Source organism: Aspergillus aculeatinus (assembly GCF_003184765.1).
Source record: "Aspergillus aculeatinus CBS 121060 unplaced genomic scaffold BO66scaffold_50, whole genome shotgun sequence".
NCBI classification, from domain to species: Eukaryota; Fungi; Ascomycota; class Eurotiomycetes; order Eurotiales; family Aspergillaceae; genus Aspergillus; species Aspergillus aculeatinus.
Window position 1 is genome coordinate 196,795 of NW_020291519.1, and position 24,163 is coordinate 220,957.

At 52.4% G+C, this 24,163-nt stretch overlaps 10 protein-coding genes across 10 annotated transcripts; 6 read left to right on the plus strand and 4 right to left on the minus strand.

The window, feature by feature from the left end:
• Nucleotides 1–116: 116 nt before the first annotated feature.
• On the plus strand, nt 117–2,375 carry BO66DRAFT_394636 (NUDIX hydrolase). The gene is made up of 5 exons (XM_025648037.1): nt 117–426; nt 836–992; nt 1,087–1,113; nt 1,182–1,550; nt 1,639–2,375. The coding sequence occupies exons 1-5, from the start codon at nt 253–255 to the stop codon at nt 1,965–1,967; spliced, it is 1,056 nt and encodes a 351-aa protein (XP_025500320.1). The 5' UTR covers nt 117–252; the 3' UTR covers nt 1,968–2,375.
• A 1,124-nt stretch (nt 2,376–3,499) lies between these two features.
• Nucleotides 3,500–4,586, plus strand: BO66DRAFT_442067 (uncharacterized protein; the record flags this gene model as incomplete). The annotated part of the gene is made up of 2 exons (XM_025651386.1): nt 3,500–3,554; nt 4,177–4,586. The coding sequence occupies 2 exons, from the start codon at nt 3,500–3,502 to the stop codon at nt 4,584–4,586; spliced, it is 465 nt and encodes a 154-aa protein (XP_025500321.1).
• Nucleotides 4,587–7,428: 2,842 nt separating this feature from the next.
• Nucleotides 7,429–9,254, plus strand: BO66DRAFT_182736 (uncharacterized protein). The gene has a single exon (XM_025642384.1). The coding sequence runs from the start codon at nt 7,590–7,592 to the stop codon at nt 8,958–8,960; it is 1,371 nt and encodes a 456-aa protein (XP_025500322.1). The 5' UTR covers nt 7,429–7,589; the 3' UTR covers nt 8,961–9,254.
• Nucleotides 9,255–12,529: 3,275 nt separating this feature from the next.
• Nucleotides 12,530–13,579, minus strand: BO66DRAFT_394641 (uncharacterized protein). The gene is made up of 2 exons (XM_025648038.1): nt 13,257–13,579; nt 12,530–13,196 (listed from the first exon to the last, which is right to left on the minus strand). The coding sequence occupies exons 1-2, from the start codon at nt 13,302–13,304 to the stop codon at nt 12,924–12,926; spliced, it is 321 nt and encodes a 106-aa protein (XP_025500323.1). The 5' UTR covers nt 13,305–13,579; the 3' UTR covers nt 12,530–12,923.
• A 119-nt stretch (nt 13,580–13,698) lies between these two features.
• BO66DRAFT_394642 (fumarylacetoacetate hydrolase family protein) lies at nt 13,699–14,689 on the plus strand. The gene is made up of 3 exons (XM_025648039.1): nt 13,699–13,833; nt 13,905–14,116; nt 14,186–14,689. The coding sequence occupies exons 1-3, from the start codon at nt 13,775–13,777 to the stop codon at nt 14,611–14,613; spliced, it is 699 nt and encodes a 232-aa protein (XP_025500324.1). The 5' UTR covers nt 13,699–13,774; the 3' UTR covers nt 14,614–14,689.
• A 42-nt stretch (nt 14,690–14,731) lies between these two features.
• On the minus strand, nt 14,732–15,691 carry BO66DRAFT_474235 (uncharacterized protein; the record flags this gene model as incomplete). The annotated part of the gene is made up of 1 exon (XM_025653125.1): nt 14,732–15,691. The coding sequence occupies one exon, from the start codon at nt 15,689–15,691 to the stop codon at nt 14,732–14,734; it is 960 nt and encodes a 319-aa protein (XP_025500325.1).
• Nucleotides 15,692–16,708: 1,017 nt separating this feature from the next.
• Nucleotides 16,709–17,523, minus strand: tif1 (putative eukaryotic translation initiation factor 4). The gene has a single exon (XM_025642385.1). It carries the CDS (start codon nt 17,418–17,420, stop codon nt 16,824–16,826), a length of 597 nt encoding a protein of 198 aa, XP_025500326.1. The 5' UTR covers nt 17,421–17,523; the 3' UTR covers nt 16,709–16,823.
• A 1,765-nt stretch (nt 17,524–19,288) lies between these two features.
• BO66DRAFT_182831 (putative F-box and JmjC domain protein) lies at nt 19,289–21,255 on the plus strand. The gene is made up of 2 exons (XM_025642386.1): nt 19,289–19,676; nt 19,790–21,255. The coding sequence occupies exons 1-2, from the start codon at nt 19,333–19,335 to the stop codon at nt 20,979–20,981; spliced, it is 1,536 nt and encodes a 511-aa protein (XP_025500327.1). The 5' UTR covers nt 19,289–19,332; the 3' UTR covers nt 20,982–21,255.
• On the minus strand, nt 20,659–22,230 carry BO66DRAFT_381410 (low-affinity Cu transporter). The gene is made up of 4 exons (XM_025645952.1): nt 21,952–22,230; nt 21,640–21,838; nt 21,313–21,493; nt 20,659–21,260 (listed from the first exon to the last, which is right to left on the minus strand). The coding sequence occupies exons 1-4, from the start codon at nt 22,036–22,038 to the stop codon at nt 21,143–21,145; spliced, it is 585 nt and encodes a 194-aa protein (XP_025500328.1). The 5' UTR covers nt 22,039–22,230; the 3' UTR covers nt 20,659–21,142.
• A 154-nt stretch (nt 22,231–22,384) lies between these two features.
• On the plus strand, nt 22,385–24,162 carry BO66DRAFT_474238 (chromatin modification-related protein EAF6/MEAF6). The gene is made up of 3 exons (XM_025653126.1): nt 22,385–23,159; nt 23,261–23,542; nt 23,631–24,162. The coding sequence occupies exons 1-3, from the start codon at nt 22,626–22,628 to the stop codon at nt 23,922–23,924; spliced, it is 1,110 nt and encodes a 369-aa protein (XP_025500329.1). The 5' UTR covers nt 22,385–22,625; the 3' UTR covers nt 23,925–24,162.
• The last annotated feature ends 1 nt before the right edge of the window (nt 24,163 follows it).

Here is a 24,163-nt window from a genome sequence, read left to right on the forward strand (position 1 = left end):
CACTTCCGCCTACACCAACCTCGGCAATCGAAAACCCCGGACTCGGGCCCTGCCTCTGCCACAGTGCCACTCCACCTCCACTCCACCTCCACCTTGACCCTTCGCCAACGCCAACGCCAACCCCAATTCCCTAGTACAATATCTCCATATCCAGCCCATTCGTTCCGTTCCGTTTCCCATCTTATATCTTCCTTTCTTTACCCCCCCGACCACGGAACAAGAACTCGAATGCCGATTTGATCTAGAACGGCAATGCGCCCCTCCTCCTCCCGCCTCTACCTCCACCTCCACTTCCACCTCCACTCACGCCTCAATTCCAGTGCCCGACTATCCTATCCCCAGTTCCAACCCCAATCCCATCCTCAATCCTTCGGCACGCGTAGAAGATCCCTGACCACGATGCCGCGGCTCAACCCCGTCTCGCAGGTACCGTACCTTACCTTCCCCCATTGATTAAATCGAAGAGCTGCTTGCTTCCCCTCGATCTCGGAAAAATACCATACCCAACCCCCAGTTTTCCCCCTAAATCCCAATCTCCCAATGGAGACATCCCATTCACCTCCGACCCCGGTGCTGCTACACGCGCAGACAGGGCAAGTTAAAAGGGAAAGGGGAAGATGACGTAACGCAAACACAAACCCTACACCCGTCTCCAACTCCAACTCCAACTTCTTACTGTCAGACTGTCAATAGCCCAGAACACACAAAGGAAAGGGCTCTCTACTTTGCTTTGACAGAATCTCTCAACATGCTCAATATGATCTACAGTACAGCACAGTACAAGCGTGTCTTTTCATGACTGACCAAGTTTACGTTTCTGTGAAATATTGTCTAGGCCGCCATCGAAAGACTCAGACAATATACGCCGCCGCCGACGAACTACGACCTCGCTCCGCTGTCGCGTCGCGCGGCGGTCTTGGTGCTGCTGTATGCGGATCGGGAGGGGGCGTTGAGGGTGGTTCTGACGATGAGAGCGAAGACGTTGAGTTCTTGTATTCACTTCCCCTGTTTTGGACTGCGGGGAGGAATTAGCCGGTCAAAGTTTTTGGTGCTATCGATTGCTAATGATGGATTTATCATGAGTAGATGCTGGTCAGGCTGCTTTACCCGGTGGTGAGTACATGTTATGTTCATGTTGTTCTTTGAAACATTAAGCAATGGTCAAGAGCTGATTCACCGAGGCCGCGCCGATTCTCTGGCCGAATCACCCTTTCAGACGGCCCGCCGCGAGGCCTACGAGGAGATCGGTCTGCCGCAGGAGGACAGCAGTCTTCCGCGGCCCTTTCGCGTGGAGCACCTCTGCGAACTCCCGGCGAACCTCGCCCGGACGGAGCTGGTGGTCCGGCCGTGTGTCGCGTTGCTGCATTCCTACGACGAGGCCACGGCCGAGAACGCCGACCCCGAGGTGTCGCTGATCCCCCGGCTGGATGCCAAGGAGGTGGCGGCGGTGTTTACCGCCCCCTTCCAGGATTTCCTGCGCGTCAAGGGCGATACTGACCCTCAGTGGTATCGGGGATCGTGGACGGAGTGGCATGAGAGTCGGTGGAGAAGTAAGCTTTTATCTTTTCTTTCGTCTGCGACTTTCGCTGAAGAAATCGGCCTGTGCTGGGCGCTAACGCATACCACCTACCAAAAAAGTGCACCAATTCTTCGTTCCAGTTCGTTCGGAGGACGTGGTCAAGCCGAAGGGTGAGAACGAAGAACAGCAACACCTCCTCACTCAGCTTGAGAAGCAGGAGAAGGGATCCGCGGCGGCGCGGTACCGGGTCTGGGGCATGACCGCTCGGATGATGGTGGATGTGGCGCGAGTGGCGTATGCACAGGAACCCGAGTTTGGACACAACAGCCACTTTGGGGACGAGGCGATGATCTCACGCCTGCTGAAGATGGGCCGCTTGAGTGCGGTCCGGCAAAAGGGGGATCAGTTGACCAAGGAGGATATGAAGCTGGCTGCTAAGCTCAGTTGAGGGCTGTCATCCCCCCCTGCATATATTATGACGACACATGACCAATTGCATTGGAACAAAATGCAAGTCCGGTGGAATAGACGGCTGATGATATTGCCAGCATAAGCGGCTAAGCATCGATCCCACATAGCAAACATCTCTGATGCCCCGCAAGCTTAGCCCAACAGAGCGACTTCACCTGGACCTCTTGCCCACGGGCTGGGGTGCATGAGTGAGGAGCTGAAGACCATCGACGGAGATAATTTGGAATTCTGATCCCCTTCGGAATTATAGCAAGATGGCGTGCTGCAGGACTCAACATTGGGACTGTTGGGGTGACACAGATGAAATAGCACTAGCTGGCATCCATGCTCATAACGTAGGCTACTAAGCGCAGGAGACCATCCAAGAGGCTCCAAAGCCCACAGCAAACCAGATCTCAAGGTATGGTCAGTAATAACTCAAATGTTAGACATCTCTCAGGGCAAGATTGTCTGAAGGCTGTAGGACATTCCTTGATTCACCGTCCGAATCGCAGCAGCCAGACTAGGATGACTCAAGCTTCGTAGATGCTGCGCTAGAGCAGTGTGCAACCCAGAATCCGATTATCTATACTCAATCCCGTCACACAACCTCTAATACTCCAACTCCTCCGTACCGAAGTCGGACGGCGCCACGCGAGATCAGGGCACCTCCCAACTCTCAGCCCAGGTGTGACAAATTCCCCCAAATGCACGATGCACATCGGTCGCACTTGATTTGTAAGTATACCCGCAACAAGTTTCCTGTTGGAGTCGGCGGGGGTGGAAGCTCCGGCGGTGGCGCCCTTTGCGCTGCTCCTCGTTGATTGCTTTCCAATGCACGTATCCGTAGGCTGACGCTAGTTCCTGCGAACAGCCAGCGAACCTCTCCATGAACCACATTTCCGGTAAAAAGGAAGGTCGCCTCGGTTAGGTGCCAAAGCTCTGGGGACCCGGTATTTGTCATTCTTGGTTGACTCGGTGTCCCCGCGGGTTTATCTCCGGAATATGTGTATGTCGATCTAAAGGGTGTTTGCGTGGTAGTGCAGGAAATGTTTGGGGGTTTTGTACGACTTGCTCTGCAAATATGAGCGCTCTGACCTCGTGAGATGGATCAATGATCGTGGGCTGTAAGTATCTGGTACTGAAAGGGATCAATAGTAGAAGCTGGTGATGATGATTATTGAGGTGAGGCCGGGACAGGGCTTCTGCTATAGGGCTTCTGCCATGGTCCCAGAAGAAACGGAGTCCAGAGCATGGGCTCTTGCAAAGCCGGGGTATCAGTTCATTATCCAGCTTATAGCCATGGACGGCTAGAGGTTCGGCGGGGTTCTCGTCATTTCGGGGAACCATCGCCTGGGCAAAGGATCATCGGCTGGTGTACGATCATCAGGTACCTAACCTGAAAGACAGGATTGGGTCTGTTAGTGGGAGATAATCATGGTAGAGATGGCTTTGAGACTCTACCTAGTAGGGAGAGATCATTGCCCATACAGTGCGCCTCGGAAACCTTCCGCTGATCTATCGGAGGAGATGGCTGTCGAAGACCTTGCGTCTTCTAGCTCACTCTCGCAAGAGTCTCGTGACAGTATGCAGGGCGAGCAATGACGGCACGAGATGGGATGGGTTTTCTTCAGACTTCCTGCATGATGCATCGACGTTGTGCGATGTTTGTTGTCTGGGTCGGAGATGGCAGCTGCATGTTTGAATGGTTGGCTCGCGAGGTACCACCTCGTGTCTTGATATGGTACCCATGCTTGCTTTAGAGAATTTCTCGCTGAATAGAGATTTACATCTTATGTGAGAATCTCTCGAGAACACACGATGGGTATTCACAATGATGCTCAAACCATCCCCGGATATAAAGTGCAGGCGGTCAATGACTGCGGAGACGGGGAATAGGAAGAAGTGCTTGGATTGTTCTTGCATTCATTCTATCTGATTGCTCGGTCTGATCACCTGATCACTGCCTAGCACCTACTGTCGTATTTGCTTAGTGTATTATAGTAGTGTAGCAGATTTTGAAGTTTTGTCAATCTTCAATTGCAAACGAGCTTGGTAAGATAGCGAGACCAATTGCTTTCCCTCCCCTATGTTGATAGCTACTGCGTACAAGGCCGTGAGAGGTTGTTCAGCCGAAACGGCGAGTCAAACCTGTCTTAGATGCTTGGTGAGGCATTTACAACTGGTATCCAGCTAAGGTCGGGCAGCGATTACTATCGATCAGGCGGTCCCCAACATCCCCCGAGACCTTGACCTCGTATTCGCGTCTGCTGATCATCTAGTTGAGTCTCACCGACTCACTCTGGCAGTCCAAGAATTCATCTTGATGCTTGGTACTGGAAAAGCTACAACGCAGGTGGGTAGTACCGGTTTGAATGTGACCAAGAACACGAATATGAGCAATGATGATGTCAGGCAGGAGGGTCCTAGTGCCGATCAAAGCATTGTTGGCAGGTTGACGGTGAAGGAAGAGAATATGCGGTCTGTCCTCCAATCTCCAGGATGGCGGGCCGCCGCCAAACTCGGCAGCAACAGCAATAATGACCCCCATAAGATCGACCTCCGCCGGGCGGCATATCTGAAACAGATCGATGGTGCCAGTGGGCCAGATTCCTAAAAGCATGAGCGGTGACTTGTGCGATTGGTGGCCCTCCCTTGAGTCTCTTTTGTTCTAGAAGGTTCATAATGGAAGCGGTGTTGGTCTTGTCGAGCTTAGCTGTGCAGGAGAGTGGAGCGGGACTGTTCGGTCGTGAGGGACATGGCCTTGCTCCATCCAGCAGCACGATATCAGCAAAACCTGGAATAGGGGTCTCACTGCGTTGTTCACCGTCTCGTAGGAGATGATCGGTGATCTACTCGGGACTCGGGGCCACCATTTCAGCATCACCATCCGAAATATGCCCGACTCGCATCCATTGCACAGCATGTCCGCTGCGAAGGACATTTGTGGCGCTGCATATGTACAACAGTTGCCTTTGATCTTGTGCCGACGGATCAGGTAATCACAATGGCTGGTCTCGTCTCGGGGACATGGGGCTGATGGCCACTGCTGTCCTAATGATTTCACAATGAAGGAACGAACTGTGGATGCAAGCAAGAACGAGGGGGGAAGAGAGAATAGAAAGAGACGAGAACACCCAAGAGAGATGTCAATTGAACGGCACGAGCCGGGTACTATATGACCTGTCAATGTTTGGACCACGACTATCTCTCAGTTCCTTGCAAGTATTGCTCCACCAGCCAGTCGATCCCGGGCATGGCAAAGGTCAGGATTTGGAGATCGACCAGTGTAACGAAGAACAAGAAAAAAGAAAGTAGAACGACACGAGCATTTCACCATGCTAGATGAAGGTAGTGATGTGATCGAGGGCCATGAAAGACCTTGGTGAATTAGAACAATGAATATTATGGGCTGAAGAGGACGGGTGTCGTTGTGGCGATATTGTGTCACGGGGGTAAGTTAGTTCTGTACGGAGTACTGAGCCACGAACAAAGAAAGAAAGAAGCGAGGGAGGGAGGAAGGAGGCTCTTCCTCCGAGGTCGGATTAGAACCGGCCGAACATATTACTATTATTGCTGAGAGGGAAGAATAACGTGGCAGAGTAATGGAAGGAAAAGGCAACCCACAGGGAGATCCTCCCTACCGCTATGTGATCTGTCCTAATGTATGTCATGCTAAGCGAAGTCTAACTTAGTCTCATTTTGTTGATTTATTTTTTTGCCCTAGCTGCAGCAGCCAGGCACCGATTCATGAATGGCTGTTGACCAGCGGATAATGTAGATTATGTGATGATGTTATTTGAATTCTTGACAATCGGCATGGCCGAAGAGAAAAAGCGAAAGGGAATGTGGTTGGAAGTGGAAAAGACAGGCGACGAAGAAGGCATGTACTGTACTGCCTGCCATACAGTCAGTAGAACTGATTGATGTTTAACTATCGGGCAACGGAGAAAAGGGCTAGACTTGACGGGGGAAGATCGGACTAACTAAAAGAACATCATCATCATACGCACTACTGTAGGTCAGCAGTAAAAACAGTAAGCAGTAAGCACACTCTTCCTTCTCAGCCCTTCTTAGGCTTCCTCAGGTCTTCGTATTCAATTTCCATCTCCCGTTAGTCTGTTTATCATCACATTGTTATGATTCATCACCATCACCATCACCATTACCATCACCTTGAGATTCACTTGCACTACCACCCACCCATCGGGCTTTTCGTATGCAAACAGGGAACTCCCCATCTCGATCAAGGTCCATTCCAGCTCCATCCCTTGCATGGATGTGTCACTTCAATGAGGCTGTTCATGACTCCATGCCCATGATGACCATGATGATCCTGCAGCCGACCAGGAACTGCCCGCGACAATTTGAGATACATCGGGGTTTTACTTTCTTGATTGATTTTGAAGGTTAAGTCGACTCCAAGATTAACCCCCAATCAATATCTTAACAAGCCAAGCGGGTCTAGCCATCCCTTTGGGACAGTTTAGCACTCTCTACTCCGGACCGCAGCAAGCCATCTTCAGCTCTCGCCCATAATCCGGGAAACTCCGTCCGTTAACCGGGCAGGACAAAACTAGGGATGACCTGGTTCTGGCGGGATCAAGGATGGATAAATGATCAATGATTAAAATAAGAATAGGATGAATAATTTAAAAAAAAATAGTATACTAATTGGAAATCTAATAAATAATGCGGCCTCGTTTTGCTGCAGCCTTCATCCCCCTTTCGACGCTAGAGCCAGCCTCATGCATATCGCATCGCAACCAGCAGCCAAAACAGCCAAAGCAGCCAAAATCATCGGTCAATCATCGAGCTGTTCGCTGCTTGTACCCGATCCTCTCTCTGTTGTCTTGCTTCAACCTCCTCTTCCTCCTCGTTTCATTCGCTTTTAACCCCTCCTTTATCATCCTCCCTCCCCATTCCTTGTGTGCCGCGTTTTGCTTTCCTTCTCTTTCCCTCGTTCCCTTCTTCCCTTCCTTTCAGTCTAATTCGGGGGGTTGAACAAACTATGGTTCTGGCCTTTCCTTTATCACCATCTGCAACCCCTTTGCAGTCCCGCAGAAGAACCACGGCAACTGGTTGAAGGTGAAAGGGACTGGCCATCATTGACTCGATCAACTCTCAGCCTGTCATCCCGGACGCCAACAAAGGTTAAAAAGTGCACTGAGCAGCACGCGACGGGTGATAAAAGAAGCAAAAACTGCCTGACTGACTAAACTATTATTACGACTCGACTTGGTCTGGTCCAATTGCCGGGTCCAACGCATGCTCCATTGGGTTTTCAGGCCATACATAGCCTTAGCCTAGGCCAAAGCCTAAGCCTACTACTATCTCTTCTTCACAACTTCACTGGCCACTCCCTTCAAGATTACTTGACTCTCTTTTCAATTGTGACTTACTATTACCAACCTACTTACTGAACTTGACTGGTTGTTTCATCCCTGGAGGAAGAGAACAAGTCAGAGGTGTCCGTCTCAAGTCGGTGAAATCATCGGGGAATCCTTCCAAGTTCTCTTTCATTGAGTGACCCCTCTCGCTGGTTTATACATTCTCTCCACTCCACCCTCATTAGCCGCCCATCGGCCCGTCAATCAGTCCCAACCCCACTCCGATCAACATGTTTCCTCCATCCTCGTTGGCGCTGCCACGAGAAGCTCCTCCTGTGAGACCGTCTCGGTCCTTAGAAGGATTGGAACAAGTCATCCCTCCTCGAATCCCTCAGCCGCCATCTGTTCGCCCAACCTTTCTTTTAGATAAACCGCTCCCCGAGCTGCCCGCCAAACCTCTACCAGAGGCCCCCTCAATCATGGATGCTGGCTCAACCGCCTGGAGCGACGACAGCAGCATGGTTTCCAGTTACTATGGCAGCCGACGCTTTTCCGAAGTGTCTACCACCGAGAGCTACCCCGTATTTGTTCGCTCAGGGTCCGATGATCTGACCGAACTAGTCGATCATCCTCCCGCCTCCGCCCCCATCGATCACTATGGGGACTCTAAACCGCTGGCCATTACCGCCACCTTCTTACACGATGATCATGTCGACCGACCAGCCCCTTGGACCGTCAAGCGAGCCGGTCCCAATCACTATTTCCGCGAGAAGAAATGGGACTTCTTCCCCGAACTCGCCCCTCAGTCCGCCCTACCTCCTTGTCCCACCAACCATGCCGCTGCTTCTCGGAAGAAGAGCAGCAGTCGACTGAACCTCGCGGTCTTCGACTTCTCCAGGTCTCGCGGTCGCTGGAGCTCGTCCGACAAGGGGGGACGCGCTCTTGCGCATGATGTTCGAGACTCGATTCGATCTTACGTGCAACGCCGCTTGTCCAAACATTCGGTAGACCGCGACACTGCCCGGCCGAGCTCGCGGCCAGACTCGCGACCCGACACAGTATCTTCGGACTATCCGCGCAATCAAACACCATCGATTGAGTGGACGCTGTCAAAAGAGCGCACCGAGGTAGTGAGCCCTCTGATGCCACCCAGTCCCATGGGCTTTCCCAGCTCAGGCAAGCGGTTGTCCGGAGCGTCCTCACGGTCCTCGCGATCGACTGTCAGCGCTCGAGTGAAGCGCCCGCCACCACTTACCCTGCGGAAGAAGCAGCTCGCTGCTCCTCTCAGCCCTTACCCAAAACACGGCGCTTCCATATGGGAAAAGCCGGGCCGCGAGAAGCGCGTGAGCTATCGGCAAAACCGCCAGGTGCGGTTTCCGAAGTATGCAAAGAGAAGCCCGCCAACACCGAAAGGATTCATCTCATCGGCCACGCCTCCTCTGACACCTCCGGCCCGCTCCCAGATCCAGCAGAACACTCGTGACTACGTCAAGGCATTCCACAGCGGAACCTCCCACCTGTTGGGTGCTATCGGCGGGGCTCGAAAGAAGATCAGTGGGGCCAAGCTTGAGCGACGACACTCGCAGCTGAAGTCACAAATCCGACTCATTGGCCCTGTTAGTCCATACAACACCCAAGGACAGACTGATCCATGGGTGTAGTCCTTAGCAGTCACTCGCTTCCCTACCTATATTCTTTTACATTGCTTGATATATGTGGTCAACACTACACTATATTTCGTGGTTTTAGTGGTCATATTAGCGTGCTTCTTTCTCTCATTCTTTTTATATTTCACATCTGTTGTTTATACTTGATATCCCGTTGGCACTCTGCAGGTTCAATGTCAGGCGTTGTGGTTTTCGTGCTAAGCGAACTCTAAGAATGTTAGTTTATAGGCATGGTTGCGTCAATTCATGACCCTCTATTTATGACTCCATGGTTCAGACCGAATGAATACACTGTTAGCTTTGATGTTCCTCTTCCACCCCCCCCCCCTCCAAAGTATCTCAACATGTCAATGCACCTCAAAGAATGCGACCTGAAACACGTGCCAGGGTCAGGCTAGGTACTGTCACCCCTTGCGAAACCTCGCAACGTTGCCCGAGTCACCGACAGGATGTGTAATTGCCGTGCATGAATCGCATCTCCTGCATGCTACAGCCCACACCCGTACCGCCCACTCATTCCTGAAGAAGGCGGCTTTGTATGCATCGTCCTGGCCCCTTGTACCACCTTCGGGAAATTAAAACCACGCTAGCACCCTGAAATTCAGGATACCGGCATTTTGGAAAAAGATTGAGGAGTCATGGGTGCTGCTACTGTGAGTCATGATTTGAAATTTCGAGGGTCAGGGGAATGTAACAGACTGAGGGATGTGGAACATTCTTGCTTGTCACATCTAGGCCCATGTTGTTGAGGGGTGCATTTGCGGGGTGGTTGTGGAGTTGCGGAATGTGTTCTGTACTGTACTGTACCTTGCAGGTGTCAATGTGCGGTAGGGTGCTGGTGACTGTTTGTGTTAGTGTTAGTGATCTTCTTCTGATCTGATTCTTTGCTGCGATGATAGTGCTGTACTTGTGAGCTTGTGTGTGTATCTGCGCTGTCTATGTACATGCTTGGGAGGTGAATAGTACTGGTGGTGCTGTCGATATTCACTTTCAGCCCTTAGGATAGACGAGGTGAAATTTCTTGTCGTGTGGATTGTTGGGTGAGATGGCAGCATAGTCAAGTATTCACTTCTCTTCTGACAGAGAATTGACGTAGATTTTAGAGAGTTTGTCTAACTCTCATACCAGTTATGAGTCTCGGTTTGGTCTGATTTCTTAGGCTTCTCCATACAAACTCAAACCCGAGCTGAGAGATGAATCAACATCTTGACAACAAAGTCTTAAGTCAGATCGTCTGTCGCTGTTCACAGATACTGAGAACTGCTAGAGATGAGATATCATGGTGAATACCTCACCTAAGTCAGACCTTGTCAGCCCCGCAGCCTGAGCATAAATGAACTTCCATCCCCGTCTCTCGCCTCATCTTTCCTCTTGCTTTCTACACTCTTCCACTTTCACCCATACCAACACCCAGCCCTGTCACTGAGGTTCCCGATCTCCAGAGACGTCTAATGAATTCCTTCTCCACGAGTACAAACCACTATCTCCTTCCCATCTTCCTGCTCCCCACAAAACTCTTGCCTCGAGAGTTGCTGTTCAACACCACGACCAGAAATCCAATTTACACAAGTAACACCGGACCTCATCTCCTCGCAACGACCCGGTGATTACAAAAGTAAGATTAACCCCGGATCCGAGAAGTTCCTTCTACCGTCACCTCATAGACTGATGCCTGATCCAAACAGCCTATACCTTGACTCAGTGACCTACTCCTTCCTCAAATCACTGCCATACCTTCATCGTGCAGTACCTTATGAAGCATTCGATGCAACAAGTTCATTCCTCTTTCAAGCAGGCAGCAGCACGCCGCGAGTTTTCAGTCTATTGATACAAATTCTATTTCTCTGCTGACCAGACGCTTTCGGCATCGGTCTCGACAGCGGCCTACAGGGCTGTACCTACCAGGAAAGAAGAAAAGAGGTGGGCAGTGACGCCCCGTCAAATCCAGCTGCAGATGCAGGATTGACTTCAACAACCGGAGTCTCGCAAACAAATCCAATGGTTTCTTTTGTCAACCAAGCTGCTCGCTATATGCTCCTATGTACAGAAGTCTGCGATCTCCCCAATTTGGAATACTTGCAGCTTTCTAGCTGAGGAAACCTTTGCTCAAGGGACTTCAAGTACGGAGTTCTTCGATTTAGATGGTTGAAAGGGACAAAGAGCTTGGGACTAAGACTGCGAAAGAGCGTCAAAATGTCGAACAGTGGAAGGCCAAGTGCACTCACTTTATTTACAGAACCGACAGTAATCGGTCGACCTTAGCCCTCTCCGCTAGGGACGGTACTTGCTTGACTTGGTGTACTCGATCCTGAAGTCGAATTTACTACGCCTACTTTGTTCCACTTTTCTCGGGAGTATCAAGGAGGCTTAGGGTTGAGACTATGGTACTTGTTTGATTCATTTGTACTGAGAAGATGGTTTATACTGTGATCTTGAGAACCGGAACTCCTTCAATAGTCGGAAATGCTCGGACAATCTCAGAGGTCATTGCTTTCGCCTGTCAAAATGGATCTGTCCTGTACGTACTTGCTTTTAACACTCAACGCTCTAGCTATCCCCAACAGGGTTCCATTCTGCCTGTTCCTTTCGAGGCTGACCGCCGAAGTTCCCCAAACGGCCTACCAGGCGGTGAAACTATCAAGTATAAATGATGGAATATCTCGGCGCTCAGCCAAAAGAGATGTCTAGACACTATATCCTTCCGTAGTCAAGACACTAATCTAGCCGATCGCTCGCTCCAAAGGATCCTGAATCCTGTCAACTTAGAGGAAATACTAGGCAAACTAGGCTTCTGCTGAGAGACCGCTATCCTAACTCACTTCCTTCCTAGTCCCCCTCAGGTATTTCGTTTCGGGATATTTGGACTAATACTCAGCCAGATACGGGCTCTACTCCAGCGTGCTTGGCCTTGTGCCAGGCCATGCACTTTGCTCAATTTGCCTTTCGAGCTCGTCCTGGGAATATTCTTCTACCTCCCGCTTGCCTCGCAGGCTTGCTTTGCGCTAACCTGCAAGCCTCTCTACAACTGTTTCTCGTACGTGCTGAAGGATGAGGCGCTCTGCTTTTCCCGCAACTGCTGAAAAGTCTCAATCCCTTGATCTCCCTGAACCAGAAACATGTGGTCCGGAACCGCTTCCTCCTTCTGCTTGAGAATCGTCGCTGGAGATACTGCGCAGCCTGCCTCAAACTACACCCTCGCAAAGAATACTCGCGGCGGCTGCGGGATCAGACGCCATCCATTGAGCGAAGGTGTGCGTCATTCGCCGGGATTCTCGATCTTTGCGCCTGCACTAGCCTCACGCCTCGCGGGATGTTACGTCTGGTAAAATCACTTCAGAAGGCAGCATGCGAACAAGACCGGCGATACCCCATTCTCGGGGATGAGTCAGATGGGCGATACCAGGTTGCGCACGACGATCGAGGCAACCGCATCCTGACGCACACGTGCTCTACACCCCCACAAGCCAAAATCGAGTGCAGCCTGGAGATGAAAATTTCGTCCGAGGGCGCAGACAGTCTCGTGGTCAGGACATACTACCACTATAGATTCCGCAAGGTACCGCCATTTGCGATCTGGTGCAAGCAGATACCCACCTGCCCTCACAGGGACCTTGACTCCGAGAGATACTGGTGGTTGGACTGGTGTAGAGTTTGTTCCTATTGTGCCGCACGCAGTAAATGGATTACGGGTGACTTGCGGTCTCTGACTGGTACAATGATGGTTACTCGGGTGTTGAGCACGGATATCCCTCGCCCAAAAACCCACCGCCAGTTTCGCTTGCCTCGTGAGCGATCCTATGACTTGCACGCGTGGAAACTCTGTAATGGGCCAGGTCAATGCCATCGTTATTTTCACTGAAAGTGTCCGAATTAGATGGGACATAGAACACAAAGCTTTGCAAGCGCCTCGCAGTACAGCCCCACATTAGACCTTGGTATTGTGCTATGTACTTTCTTTCATTCTGGTAGCGTTGTGCGGGGCCTCAGCTCCAGTAAGACACGTTGAACGTCTTGCCTCAAGTTGGCCAGCCCTTCATCCACGGTCCCCAAAGCATGCCGAGCCTTGACATCATGATGTAGCTCGACTAGTTCCTTTGCTTGGCGTAGCTGGTCCTTTTCCTGCTGCAGAGCAGGTGTTTCTTCCCTGTTGCTGGGCTGTGATTGTTTCTCTTCAGGGTGAGAGTCCAATCTCTCTTGAATGGTAACGAGTGCCAGAGCGTCGTTGTAATCCTGCAAGGCATTAGTTCTTGTTTGGTCGACAGGCGGCTGGATGAAAGGCACAAAACATACACAGACGCGCAAAGAGGTGAGATCGGAGAGGATTTCCGCTACTTGCATGGTGATGAGGGTAAGTTATCAACAACTGCGCTTATTTGTGACCGGGGGTTGTGTCGCGACAGTGTCAACAAGGTGGAAGGCGGCTGGGAGAGCAGCTGCTCACCTGCAGCCCGCGTGACGTAAGAAAGTCCATTTCAGTCAGTTATGCTTGATCGCGCATATCACAACTCACTTCTCTATACAACCGTTGTATAATTTCAGATCTCTCATTTTCATATCTCAATCCGAAGAATCAATTATCGAAATGACACACCAGTATTCCCCAGGACTGGGGGCCACCCCCGGCTCCAACCTCCGAACCTCGGAGAATCCGAGCTCTCCGCAATGAAAAAGCGCGGAGAGCCATTCCGCCTCCCCGGCCGATTATATTCTTATCCGCCTGCCATCGTATCCTCCAATTTTCTGCAATTCTTACTTACTTGACTCCTCTACTTGCTGCACTTCTACAATTTTGACACACAACAAACACAATGGCGTCCGCGATCAAGGCTCAGTGCAGAAAGGTCATCTGCATTGGCAGAAACTATGCGTCAGGCCCCTTTGTCAATGGAGCCGTTTAATCACCGCGCTCACCAGGCTAACGGACATTTCCATCTCCAGCGATCACATTACCGAGCTCAACAACACCAAGCCCAAGCAGCCCTTCTTCTTCCTCAAGCCCTCTTCCTCCATTCTCCTCCCCGGCCAGGGTCCCGTCCTGCGCCCGCAGGGTACCAAGCTGCACTATGAAGTCGAACTCGCCCTCGTGATGGGCAAGACGGTGCGGGACCTCGACCCGGAGGACAGCAAGGGCGCATTGGATGCGATCCACAGTGAGTCTACACCCCCACAATCCACAACTCGAAAAGCACCTGGCTAAGCGTTGCCTGTGTGATACTTAGGCTACCTCCTCGGCATCGACATGACCGCCCGCAACGTCCAAGAAGAGGCCAAGAAGAAGGGACTCCCCTGGACGATCGCTAAGGGCTTCGACACTTTCCTGCCCATTTCCCAGGAGATCACCAAGGCCCGTCTGCCCGATCCGCACAACGCCTTCCTGCGCCTGAGCGTGGGCGCCGAGGAGCGCCAGGCTGACTCGACCGGCCTGATGCTCTACCGCATCCCGCGCCTCCTGGCCGAGATCTCGCGCGTCATGACCCTCGAGAAGGGCGACCTGGTCTTGACCGGGACGCCCAAGGGCGTCGGCGAGGTCAAGTCCGGGGATGTGATGACGGCGTCCATCGAGGTGGACGGCAAGGAGCTCGAGGAGGGGCGGATCCAGGTTGAGGTGCAGGACCGCGAGGGCCGCTACCGGTACGCCGAGACCTAGACCGAATGAGACTGGTATAGTGGGTTTTGGAGAACATTCAGTATATATACACTTACACATACAAATACATACCCCCTCGAATGAGATTTTATCTTCAATGATCACATCATCCCTAAGCTCAATGACCAACCATCATCGCCCTCGCAATGAGAACATCCTCCTCATCAGCCGGAACAATCGGTATGAACCGCCTCGCCCTCTTCCTCTTGCGCACGATCCCCCGATTCTCCAACACCTCAACCCAGTCCCTGACACTTTGACTATTGATCTTGCGTCCGGAACCACCACCAAAAGCCCCGTCTGCATCATTCTGCAAAGCAGCAGCAGCAGCAGAAGCAACCTTACAAACCTCCCCCCTCATCCGTGAAGCCATCCCAGCAGCCATCACCACAGAGCCATCACCACGACCACCAGCACCATCACCAGCACCACCACAATCCAAACTCCCACTCTCCCACGAAGTACTCTCACTCTCCCCCTCAACCGTCGAAGACAACCCACCCCCTCTCCCCATCCCCAACCGCAACCCCCCGCTCACACCAACCCCATCCATATACCCCAAACCACCACCACCACCAGCCCCAGCAGCCCCAGCAGACATCGAATCCGGCACCAGCACCTCCTCCTCCCCATAACCATCATCCTCCCGCCCTACCTCCCCACCCAGACCCCCCTCTCTTCTCGCCATCAACCCCGCAACCCTACCCTGCACCCCCTCCACCAACCCCGCCAGCACTGCAACCTCGCCCCTCACCGAATCCTCCACCCCCTGCACCCGCCTTTCCATCTCCTCCCACTCCCTCTCCTTCAGAGCACAGACTTTCTGGACCTGGACCTGCAACTCCTCCCGCACATCCTTCAGCTGGTACTGCAAGGCAGCGATAGTGGCCTCCGCGGCGGCGAGGCGGGCGGCGAGCTCGATGTTCTCGCGGCGGAGTTCATAGGCCCAGAGGAGGGTTGTTGGTGTTGTTGTTGTAGCACTTGTTGCTGCAGCAGTAGCAGGATCAGTTGTTGGGGCTGGTGGGGGGCCCGGGTTTCCCGGGGTTGTGGTTGTGGTTGTGTTTGTGGTTGATGGCATTGGGATTGCGTGTTTTAGGTGGGGGGTTTGTGGATGTGCTTTGGGGTCCAGAGGTGTGGATTTTTAGGTTTGGAGTATGGAAAAGGAAAGGCCGTGGTTGGGGAGTATGGTATAGTAGGTTTCTGTAGAGAGGGAGGTGGGTGGGAGCTGAGGGTGCTTGATGGAATGGAATGGACTGTGTACTTTGTGGGTTGGTGGTGGTGAGGATTAAGGGTGGTGGATTGGGTTGTCGTGGATGGTGGGGAGGTTGAGTTGGATTCGGTTCGAATGGGTAGGGAGGTGTAGATTTATGCTGTCCGAGGGTTGAATGAGGTATATAGAGTTGGTGTATGGAAGAAAGAAAGAGTGCCGGAGGTAGAATCTAAGGTGGAATACAAGAATGTGAGGCATAATTTACCAGAAGTCTGGATATTGACTAGCTGACTAGCTGACTGAGATATAGATACCTCTTGACAGCACATACAAGATAAATAGCCAGAAACGTATCATCCCAGACTCGCCACACTGCACGGGCAGCCAGAGCGAAACAAGCGGTACCTTTCTCGTCTATTGTAATGAACACAGGGATACAGACCCAGTCGGAGCCAGGGGTTCATACACATCATCTCCATCTCCCCGCATCCTTGCGGCAAAAGAGAAAAAAAGCCGTCGAACGAGAATAATCACATTTTAGGTGCCCGACCTTCGGATCAAGTATGAACGTAACATCCTCGACCAGCCGGAGCGAGCAAGGCACAAAAATCAAATGGGAAAAAGCGTGAGAAAAGGCGTTTCCGGAAGCGAGGAACCATGAATTACAGCAATAAAACCGCACGAACGTTGTCGCATCTCCATAACAAAAAGAAAAAGGAAAACCATAAACAGTAAGTATTCGACAAGAACACGCAGGACATGATGGCATGGCCACTGCAGGCCCCTGCCGCCCACTGCTAAAAAGAGAAAATGCTGGAGACACAGAAAGCCACTTTTTGAAGGATGATCCTTTACCAAGATAAGCATGACGACAGAACGTCTTTCCCACCGCAGCTCACCCTTGGAGCGTTATTGGCAACTGCATTCGTAATCCGCATCGAGGGGCATGAGGTGATTCGGGAATTAAGGTGTTTAGATGAGGTCTGCCAGCCTATTAGAATCATCCAGACGGTAGGACGAAAGGAAACTTACCAGCAACGTTCATGGGCATCTCCTCGATCTGGGTGCTGTAGAACTGCTCGATCTCGCGCATCATACGGACATCGTCAGCGGTGACGAAGTTGATGGCAACACCCTTACGACCGAAACGACCACCACGACCGATACGGTGGATGTAGTTCTCACGGTTGGCGGGGAGATCGTAGTTGATGACCAGGGAAACCTGCTGGACATCGATACCACGGGCCAGAAGGTCAGTGGCGATCAGGACACGGGAAGATCCGGAACGGAACTCCTTCATGATAACATCACGCTGGCCCTGCTCCATGTCACCGTGCATGGCGGAGACAGTGAAGTCACGGGCAGTGAGCTTGTCGGTGAGCCAGTCGACCTTGCGGCGGGTGTTGCAGAAGATGACGGCCTGGGTGATGGTGACAGTCTCGTACAAGTCGGAGAGGGTGTCGAGCTTCCACTCCTCCTTCTCAACGGCAATGTAGAACTGCTTGATACCTTCGAGGGTAAGTTCCTGCTTCTTGACCAGGATACGGACGGGGTCACGCATGAACTTGGTGGTGACCTCAAGGACATCCTGGGGCATGGTGGCAGAGAGCAGGGTGACCTGGGTGGACTGGGGAAGGAGCTGGAAGATGTCGTAGATCTGCTCGGTGAAACCACGCTAATGATGCCGTTAGCATCGCCAGTCAATCATCGCGACCAAGTGGACTTACAGAAAGCATCTCATCGGCCTCGTCGAGGATGAACAGCTTCATCTGGTCGGTCTTGAGGACGTGGCGCTGGATCATATCGTGGATACGACCGGGGGTACCGACAACGACCTGGGGGCCGTTGCGGAGAGCGGTCATGTCGTCACGGACGTTGGTACCACCAATACAGGCGTGGCACTCAATGTTCATGAAGTCACCGATGGCGATGACGACCTTCTGGATCTGCTGAGCCAACTCACGGGTGGGAGCGACAATCAGGGCCTGGCAGGCCTTGAGGTTGTGGTCGATCTTCTGGAGAGCGGAGATGGAGAAAGTGGCAGTCTTTCCAGTACCGGACTGGGCCTGAGCAATGACATCGTTACCTGGAAAGACGATTAGTATCCAAATATGCGGTAGGCGATGATTGGAAAGTCGTTTCAAGCATACCCTTGATGATGGGGATGATGGCACGCTGCTGGATAGCAGAGGGACGCTCGAAACCGTAAGCGTAGATACCTGATTGTCGTCAGTCTGGTGCCCGCACTGACCCCACCGGAGCGGATCAGAATTTGTATCACATACCGCGAAGGAGCTCGGGCTTGAGGTCCATGGAGTCGAAGGAGTCGGTGATCTCATCGTAGTTAGACTCGATCTGTCCTGTTGTCGTCGAAGTCTCTCGTTAGTTCATCTGTTACAGCGTCTTCGCATGGCCGTGCCCGTAATTGCAAGAAATTTTCCATCGTTCTAGCCGAAGCCTCTAGCGGGGTGACCGAAACAACCCTGCCACCCAGGCATACATCTCTCTTAAAGATAACAAGAACATTCGCAGCTGAAAGTAGTCGAAAAGAACGTACCCTCGGGGATCTCCTCCAAACCCTTGTCGTTAGAAGCCATGATTGCGGTGTTGTTGTAAGGAAGTGATCACAAGCGATGTGCTGTGATCGAAAAGACGGTGGGGTTTGGGAAATAAAACTTGAAAAAAAAGATGCCTGTTAGCGAGGAATGCAGAGGTAGACGATGAGGGGTAGGCGCAAAGATAAGAAAAGGTAGCAATGAGATGGAGAGATGGAGACCTACCGAGATCACAACTTTTGAAGTTGGAAAAAAATATCACAAGACTACTAGAGTCGTAGGGGTTGGGAAGAAGAAGGAAGAGAAGAAAGATCAAGGTGGAAGGCCAACGCCTGGTGTGGGAAAATGGGGCAGGGAAAACCGGCGGCGGAACGAGCGAACTTTTTTTTTCACTCCTCTTTTTTTTTTTTTTTTTTTTCCCTTCATTCTTCCCTGCTCTGGCTGGCTCTGTTTGTTCTGACGCTGTTTGATTTTTTCTTGACTTTTAGCGTTGGTTTAGTGCAGCCGAACCTGACCGCCTACCGTCTATGGCAGTTAACCCACGTTTTTTCCTCGCCCCTGTATTCTGCCGTACGCGTTTTAGTTGATCTTGACCACTCATTACGTCCAACCACAACACTCTCCCAAGTTCACTTGGGGGTCGTTCTATGAGTAGAGGGCCTAGGTCACTGTATTGCCACTGTAATGGAATTGCTTGTGTCCTACTCTCTATTACCTTTTTCCCGTTGGTGAACGGGTATTCCTCGGTACGGTGCATGGTTGGGCATTATCTTGCCTGATTATTATTCCTTCCCCTCCTCAGCGGGCTCAATGTGGGTGTTACTAAATTTTACTAGCGCCGTACCGCCTCTCGGCGACCCCTCCGCCGAATTGGGAAAGTCTCCAGATTTCCAGCGTTGTCACTTTTTAGTTCTACTTTAGTTAGTGATTCTTTCCCTCTCAAACGCCGCAAGTATGAAAATGCCGGACATCAATTCAATTGACGGCGTCCGCGACCTGGACCAGGAGACGCTGACACGTGCCTATCCGACTTCCATTTCCAATCCTGAAGCGGAGGACGAGGCTGCCCACGATGCAATCCCCGGCCATCCATTGGGAGTCAAGCCTAGCGGCAATGCCCTGCTTGCGACGGAGAACCTTCGGGATGCCATTGGGGTCTTCAACATTCTGCCAGATGAGCTAATACTGATGCTGCTGGAACAACTCGATGGACCCAGTCTGGTGCGCATTGGACGCACTTGCAAAGCATTCTATGCTTTCACCCGAGCTGAAGAGCTGTGGAAGGCTCTGTTTGTCGCGTACGTTGTGGATACCACACTGCAATAGGTTGCATCGTCAACGACGATTTGCCTCGCAGGACATGACCCCTTCAGCAGTGTCCCGCAAGCTTAGCACTGACATGCAACGCCAGATCACCTCCCTCCAAATTCACCTGGAAAGGAACATGGCGCTCCAGCTACCTGAACATCCCACCCACGGAAGTGTGCGTGTTGGATTGTTCGAATCTGTATTCCGATGTCCTGCACCGGCCCTTTCACTGCGCACATATCAGTCTCGATCCCTACGTCACCGGCATCCCCGCCCGCAACCAGATCGCCCGTTTGCCCGATCTCTCTTTCGAAGAATTCAACGAGAAATGGTCCGATACGCCGTTCGTCCTGACCGAGCCCGTCAAGGAATGGCCCGTCTACAAGAAATGGACCATGGATTCCTTGCTCTACGACTACGGCGAGACCGTCTTTCGCGCAGAGGCCGTGGATTGGCCATTCTACAGCTACGTCGAGTATATGAAGAACAACTCCGACGAGAGCCCGCTGTATCTCTTCGACCGGGCCTTTGTGTCAAAGATGGGACTTAAGGTCGGACAGCTCGATCAGGAACCCGAGGCCGCCTATTGGCCGCTTGCCTGTTTTGGCGAGGACTTCTTCTCCGTGCTGGGCAATGATCGGCCCGACCGACAGTGGTTGATTGTCGGACCCGAACGGTCTGGAAGTACTTTCCACAAAGACCCAAATGCCACCAGCGCGTGGAACGCGGTAATTCGCGGCTCCAAGTACTGGATCATGTTCCCTTCGTCGTCCAAGCTCCCGCCTCCGCCGGGAGTCTTCGTGTCCGAGGATCAGAGTGAGGTGACCTCTCCCCTCAGTATTGCCGAGTGGTTGTTTGGATTCCACGCAGAGGCCCGGCGCACACCAGGTTGCGTTGAGGGCATTTGCAAGGAGGGAGAGATCCTTCATGTGCCTTCGGGATGGTGGCATTTGGTCGTGAATATTGAGCCATCTATTGCTATCACGCAAAACTTCATTCCCCGCGCGCACCTGAGCGCTGCCCTTGATTTTCTGTCTAACAAGGCAGATCAGGTTTCCGGATTCAGGAAGGACGTACAGAATCCCTACGAAAGTTTCTTGGCGAAAATGCAAGAACAGCATCCAGACCTGCTGAAGCAAGCACAGGAGGAGTTGAGGAAGAAGACAGAAGGCAAAAAGAGAAAATGGGATGAGATTGTTCATGGAAACGCAGATCAAGAAGGGGTTAACGCCAACGAAGGTGGTGGGTTCAGCTTTGGCTTCGGTGGTGATGATAGCGACATCGAGGTCCCTTGATTCCCTCCTATACGAAGCAGCAACAAACGAAATCGGCAACAGTCTGAAAATGACCATGCTGAGCCACCATTGCCTGGATTACGCAGCCCAGTGACACCCTTCCCTCAATCAACCTTGAGAGAGCCTTTCGGAAACCAAGCTACCCAGCTTGCGCACCCCATCTAGTGACACGCAACCGTCTTGCTAGCGGAGGTGTCGTCTCCGAAAACCAGATATCCTACAAAGGCACCGACAGCGACAGCTAGCATAACAAAGCCATTATAGGTCATGAAAAGCAACCTATGCAGCTCAGATCAGTCCATGTCGATAGGAGGGTAGTCAGGGAGCATACATAATGAAAAAGCTATAGAAGACCTGCACAGCATACAATGACGCCATGGTAATCTTTCCTCGCTGCTCGACGGACTTTCGGCTATCCCTACCTACAACGAGCTGTGAGCCACCGTTTGGGACAGGCAGTGTCTGGCTGGGAGGGTCATTGGCCGGCAGTAAATCGTCGTGGACTTCGCTGCCTTCAACTCAACAAGCGATTTGTCAGGCGCGTCATCTCAGCAAAGGCATGCATACAACCCATGACTATAAACGAGACGACAAGATATCCCGGATGCCGTTCCCCTCCGCCGCCAGCATAGCAGAAGCAACGAAAGATTAGACTTACCTCCGACTGCGGCGGTTGTGTATGCGCTGAGCCTCTTCGCATGTGCCACCTCGAAGCGTCTTGTAAGCTGACGGACGCCCTCATAGCCGGCGGTCAAAAGCACGATGAGTAGAAGTGAGATGAGTAGAGACAAGGTGCCAGTGACACGCCATTGCGGGAAGACGATGCAAAGATTCTTTGTAGACCAGCTGAAAAGCATCTAGGGAGCGTTAGCAGGGTTGTTTTAGGGCAGGGCGGAGAAAAGCAATTATATCGCCGGGTGATTCTTAAATGGTGGAACATCAGAAGAAGAAAAGTGATCTTCGAGCTTACATTCATACTGCACTGTCCCATGTCCATGTCACCGTGGTCATGGCCATGATCCATATCCATCCCCATATGGTGCATTGAATGATCCATCTTGGGTGCTGTGAGATGCAAGAGCCAAGTTCGGTGTCAGCTTGTACAAACGACTTGCCCAGCAGAGCAGCGATGCAGCAGCAGATCTGTGGAATATTGACACTGTTCAGATACGACCAAGGTAAATTGGCACTTAAAAGCCGTGAGCCAGGAAGTGAAAGTGGGAAGAGGGATGAAGGAAGTGAGGGATGGCGTAACTGAAGTGCCTATCGGAGTCACTCACCAACAAACCAACAAACCATCCGTTCTCCGCCCCAGATGCAAACTAGCCAAACAACCCTTATTGATAAGGCCTGCCGAGCAATTGATCTTCAATCCGCCGCAACAATCATTCCCATCCATCCATTCCGATACCCTTCACAGTTCAGTCGACTCCGCGCGCCATTGAATCAAGACTCAACTGCTCACCGACCAGCATCGCCATCCTCTACATTAGTGTCGTGCTCATCCCTTTCCTCTACCAGCAAAAGCACGATTCAACCCGAACAGAGCCCACGCGCCCGCGACTGACCACCTCAGAGGTCGCATCCAAACCACACCTCCCAGCACCGGATTGCACGTCCACAGCCTCCCTCCTGGAAGTAAATATGGCCTCACCCGCCCCTCTCTCAACTGCAGCAGCAGGAGGCTCAGTTCCAACGTCCTCCCAACCTCCAACCGCGGCACCAGCCGCAGCAACGACACCCTCGCACCTCCGAGACATCACGCAGCAATTGAGCGCAGACTCCAGCTCCAACCCCAACTCCAATGTCACCACCACTACCAACAACACCAATGCCGCCACAAACCCCACTACAACATCCACCACACCGGCAACAACAGCAGCGCCCGCGCCCGCACCAACCCCAGCAACCCCAGCAACCCCAGGCACCCCCGGAGCCACCGCGCCGACAACCACAACAACAACTACAAACGGAGCCACCGCACCCTCCACCACTGACCCAACCGCCGCAACCCCAGCCCCAGCCGCAGCACAAACAGCAGCAACCGCATCAGCAAACGCATCAGCATCAGCATCCACAACAACCTCAACCGCCAACCGCGGCCTGCCATACTACGAGAAACTCCGCCGCGAATTGCGCGACACACTGCAAAAGAAACGCCTAATGGACAAGAGCATGGTACGTCCGCCCACCTTACTTTACCCCATTCCCGGGCCCCCCATTCCCCTCCCCCCAAACACTCACCCCCCTCGGGCAAAAGTCCTAACAAACGAAACCAGGCCCAGCTCGAAGACCAAATCTACCGCTTCGAACAATCCTACCTCGAAGAAACCACCGCCGGCAACATCATCAAGGGCTTCGACAACTACATCAAGGGATCCTCGACCGGCGGCGGACTCGGCGCGGGGGGACTCTCGCTGTCCTCCGGAGTCGGAGGGGGGAGTGGCAGCGGAGGTGGTGGTTCCGGTGGAGGCAGCGGCGGCGGCGGTGGTGTGCGACGGAAGGCGCCCGTCACCGAGGCGGATCGCGTGTTCTCGAGGAGTTCGGCGAGTTATATGCGGGTTCGTTTCGCCTCTCTCCCCCCCAAGAACCCCTTGTAGGCGATATGAGTGCACGAAATGCTAACCCGCTATCCCCCTGTTGGTACAGGACTCCCCCGCGCCATCATCCGCCCAGACAACCCCCTCGCACGCCCCCACGCCCAATTCCACCTACAACGGCTCCTCGACCGGTAAACCGGGCAACAATGGCGACGCCTCCTCCGCGGCGAACAGCGTCAAGGGCCAATCGTCCAAGAACAAGAAAAAATCCGGCGGCGGCAATGCGAACAAGGATAAGTCTGCCGCAAATAATAGTAACAAAGACAACAATAACGATGAGGAGGCGACAGATGGGGATCGGCCGCCGACGAAGCGGTTGAAGATCACTTATGGGCGGGATTAGGGTTCGCGGATTATGGAGGGTCTGGGTTTGCTGTTCTTGGGAGTTTTGTTTGGGGTGCTTTGGGGCGCGGAGAAGAATACAAGCTTGATTTGCTGTTTCTTCTTCTTCTTTTTTTTGGTGTGGCAAGGATGACTGACTGACTTGTAAGTGTTCATCATTGCGGCGTGTGGGGACTGTATCTTACTTCGTGATATCCTTTTGTACTGTACCATAACTACACTTTGCATTGGTGGTGTTGA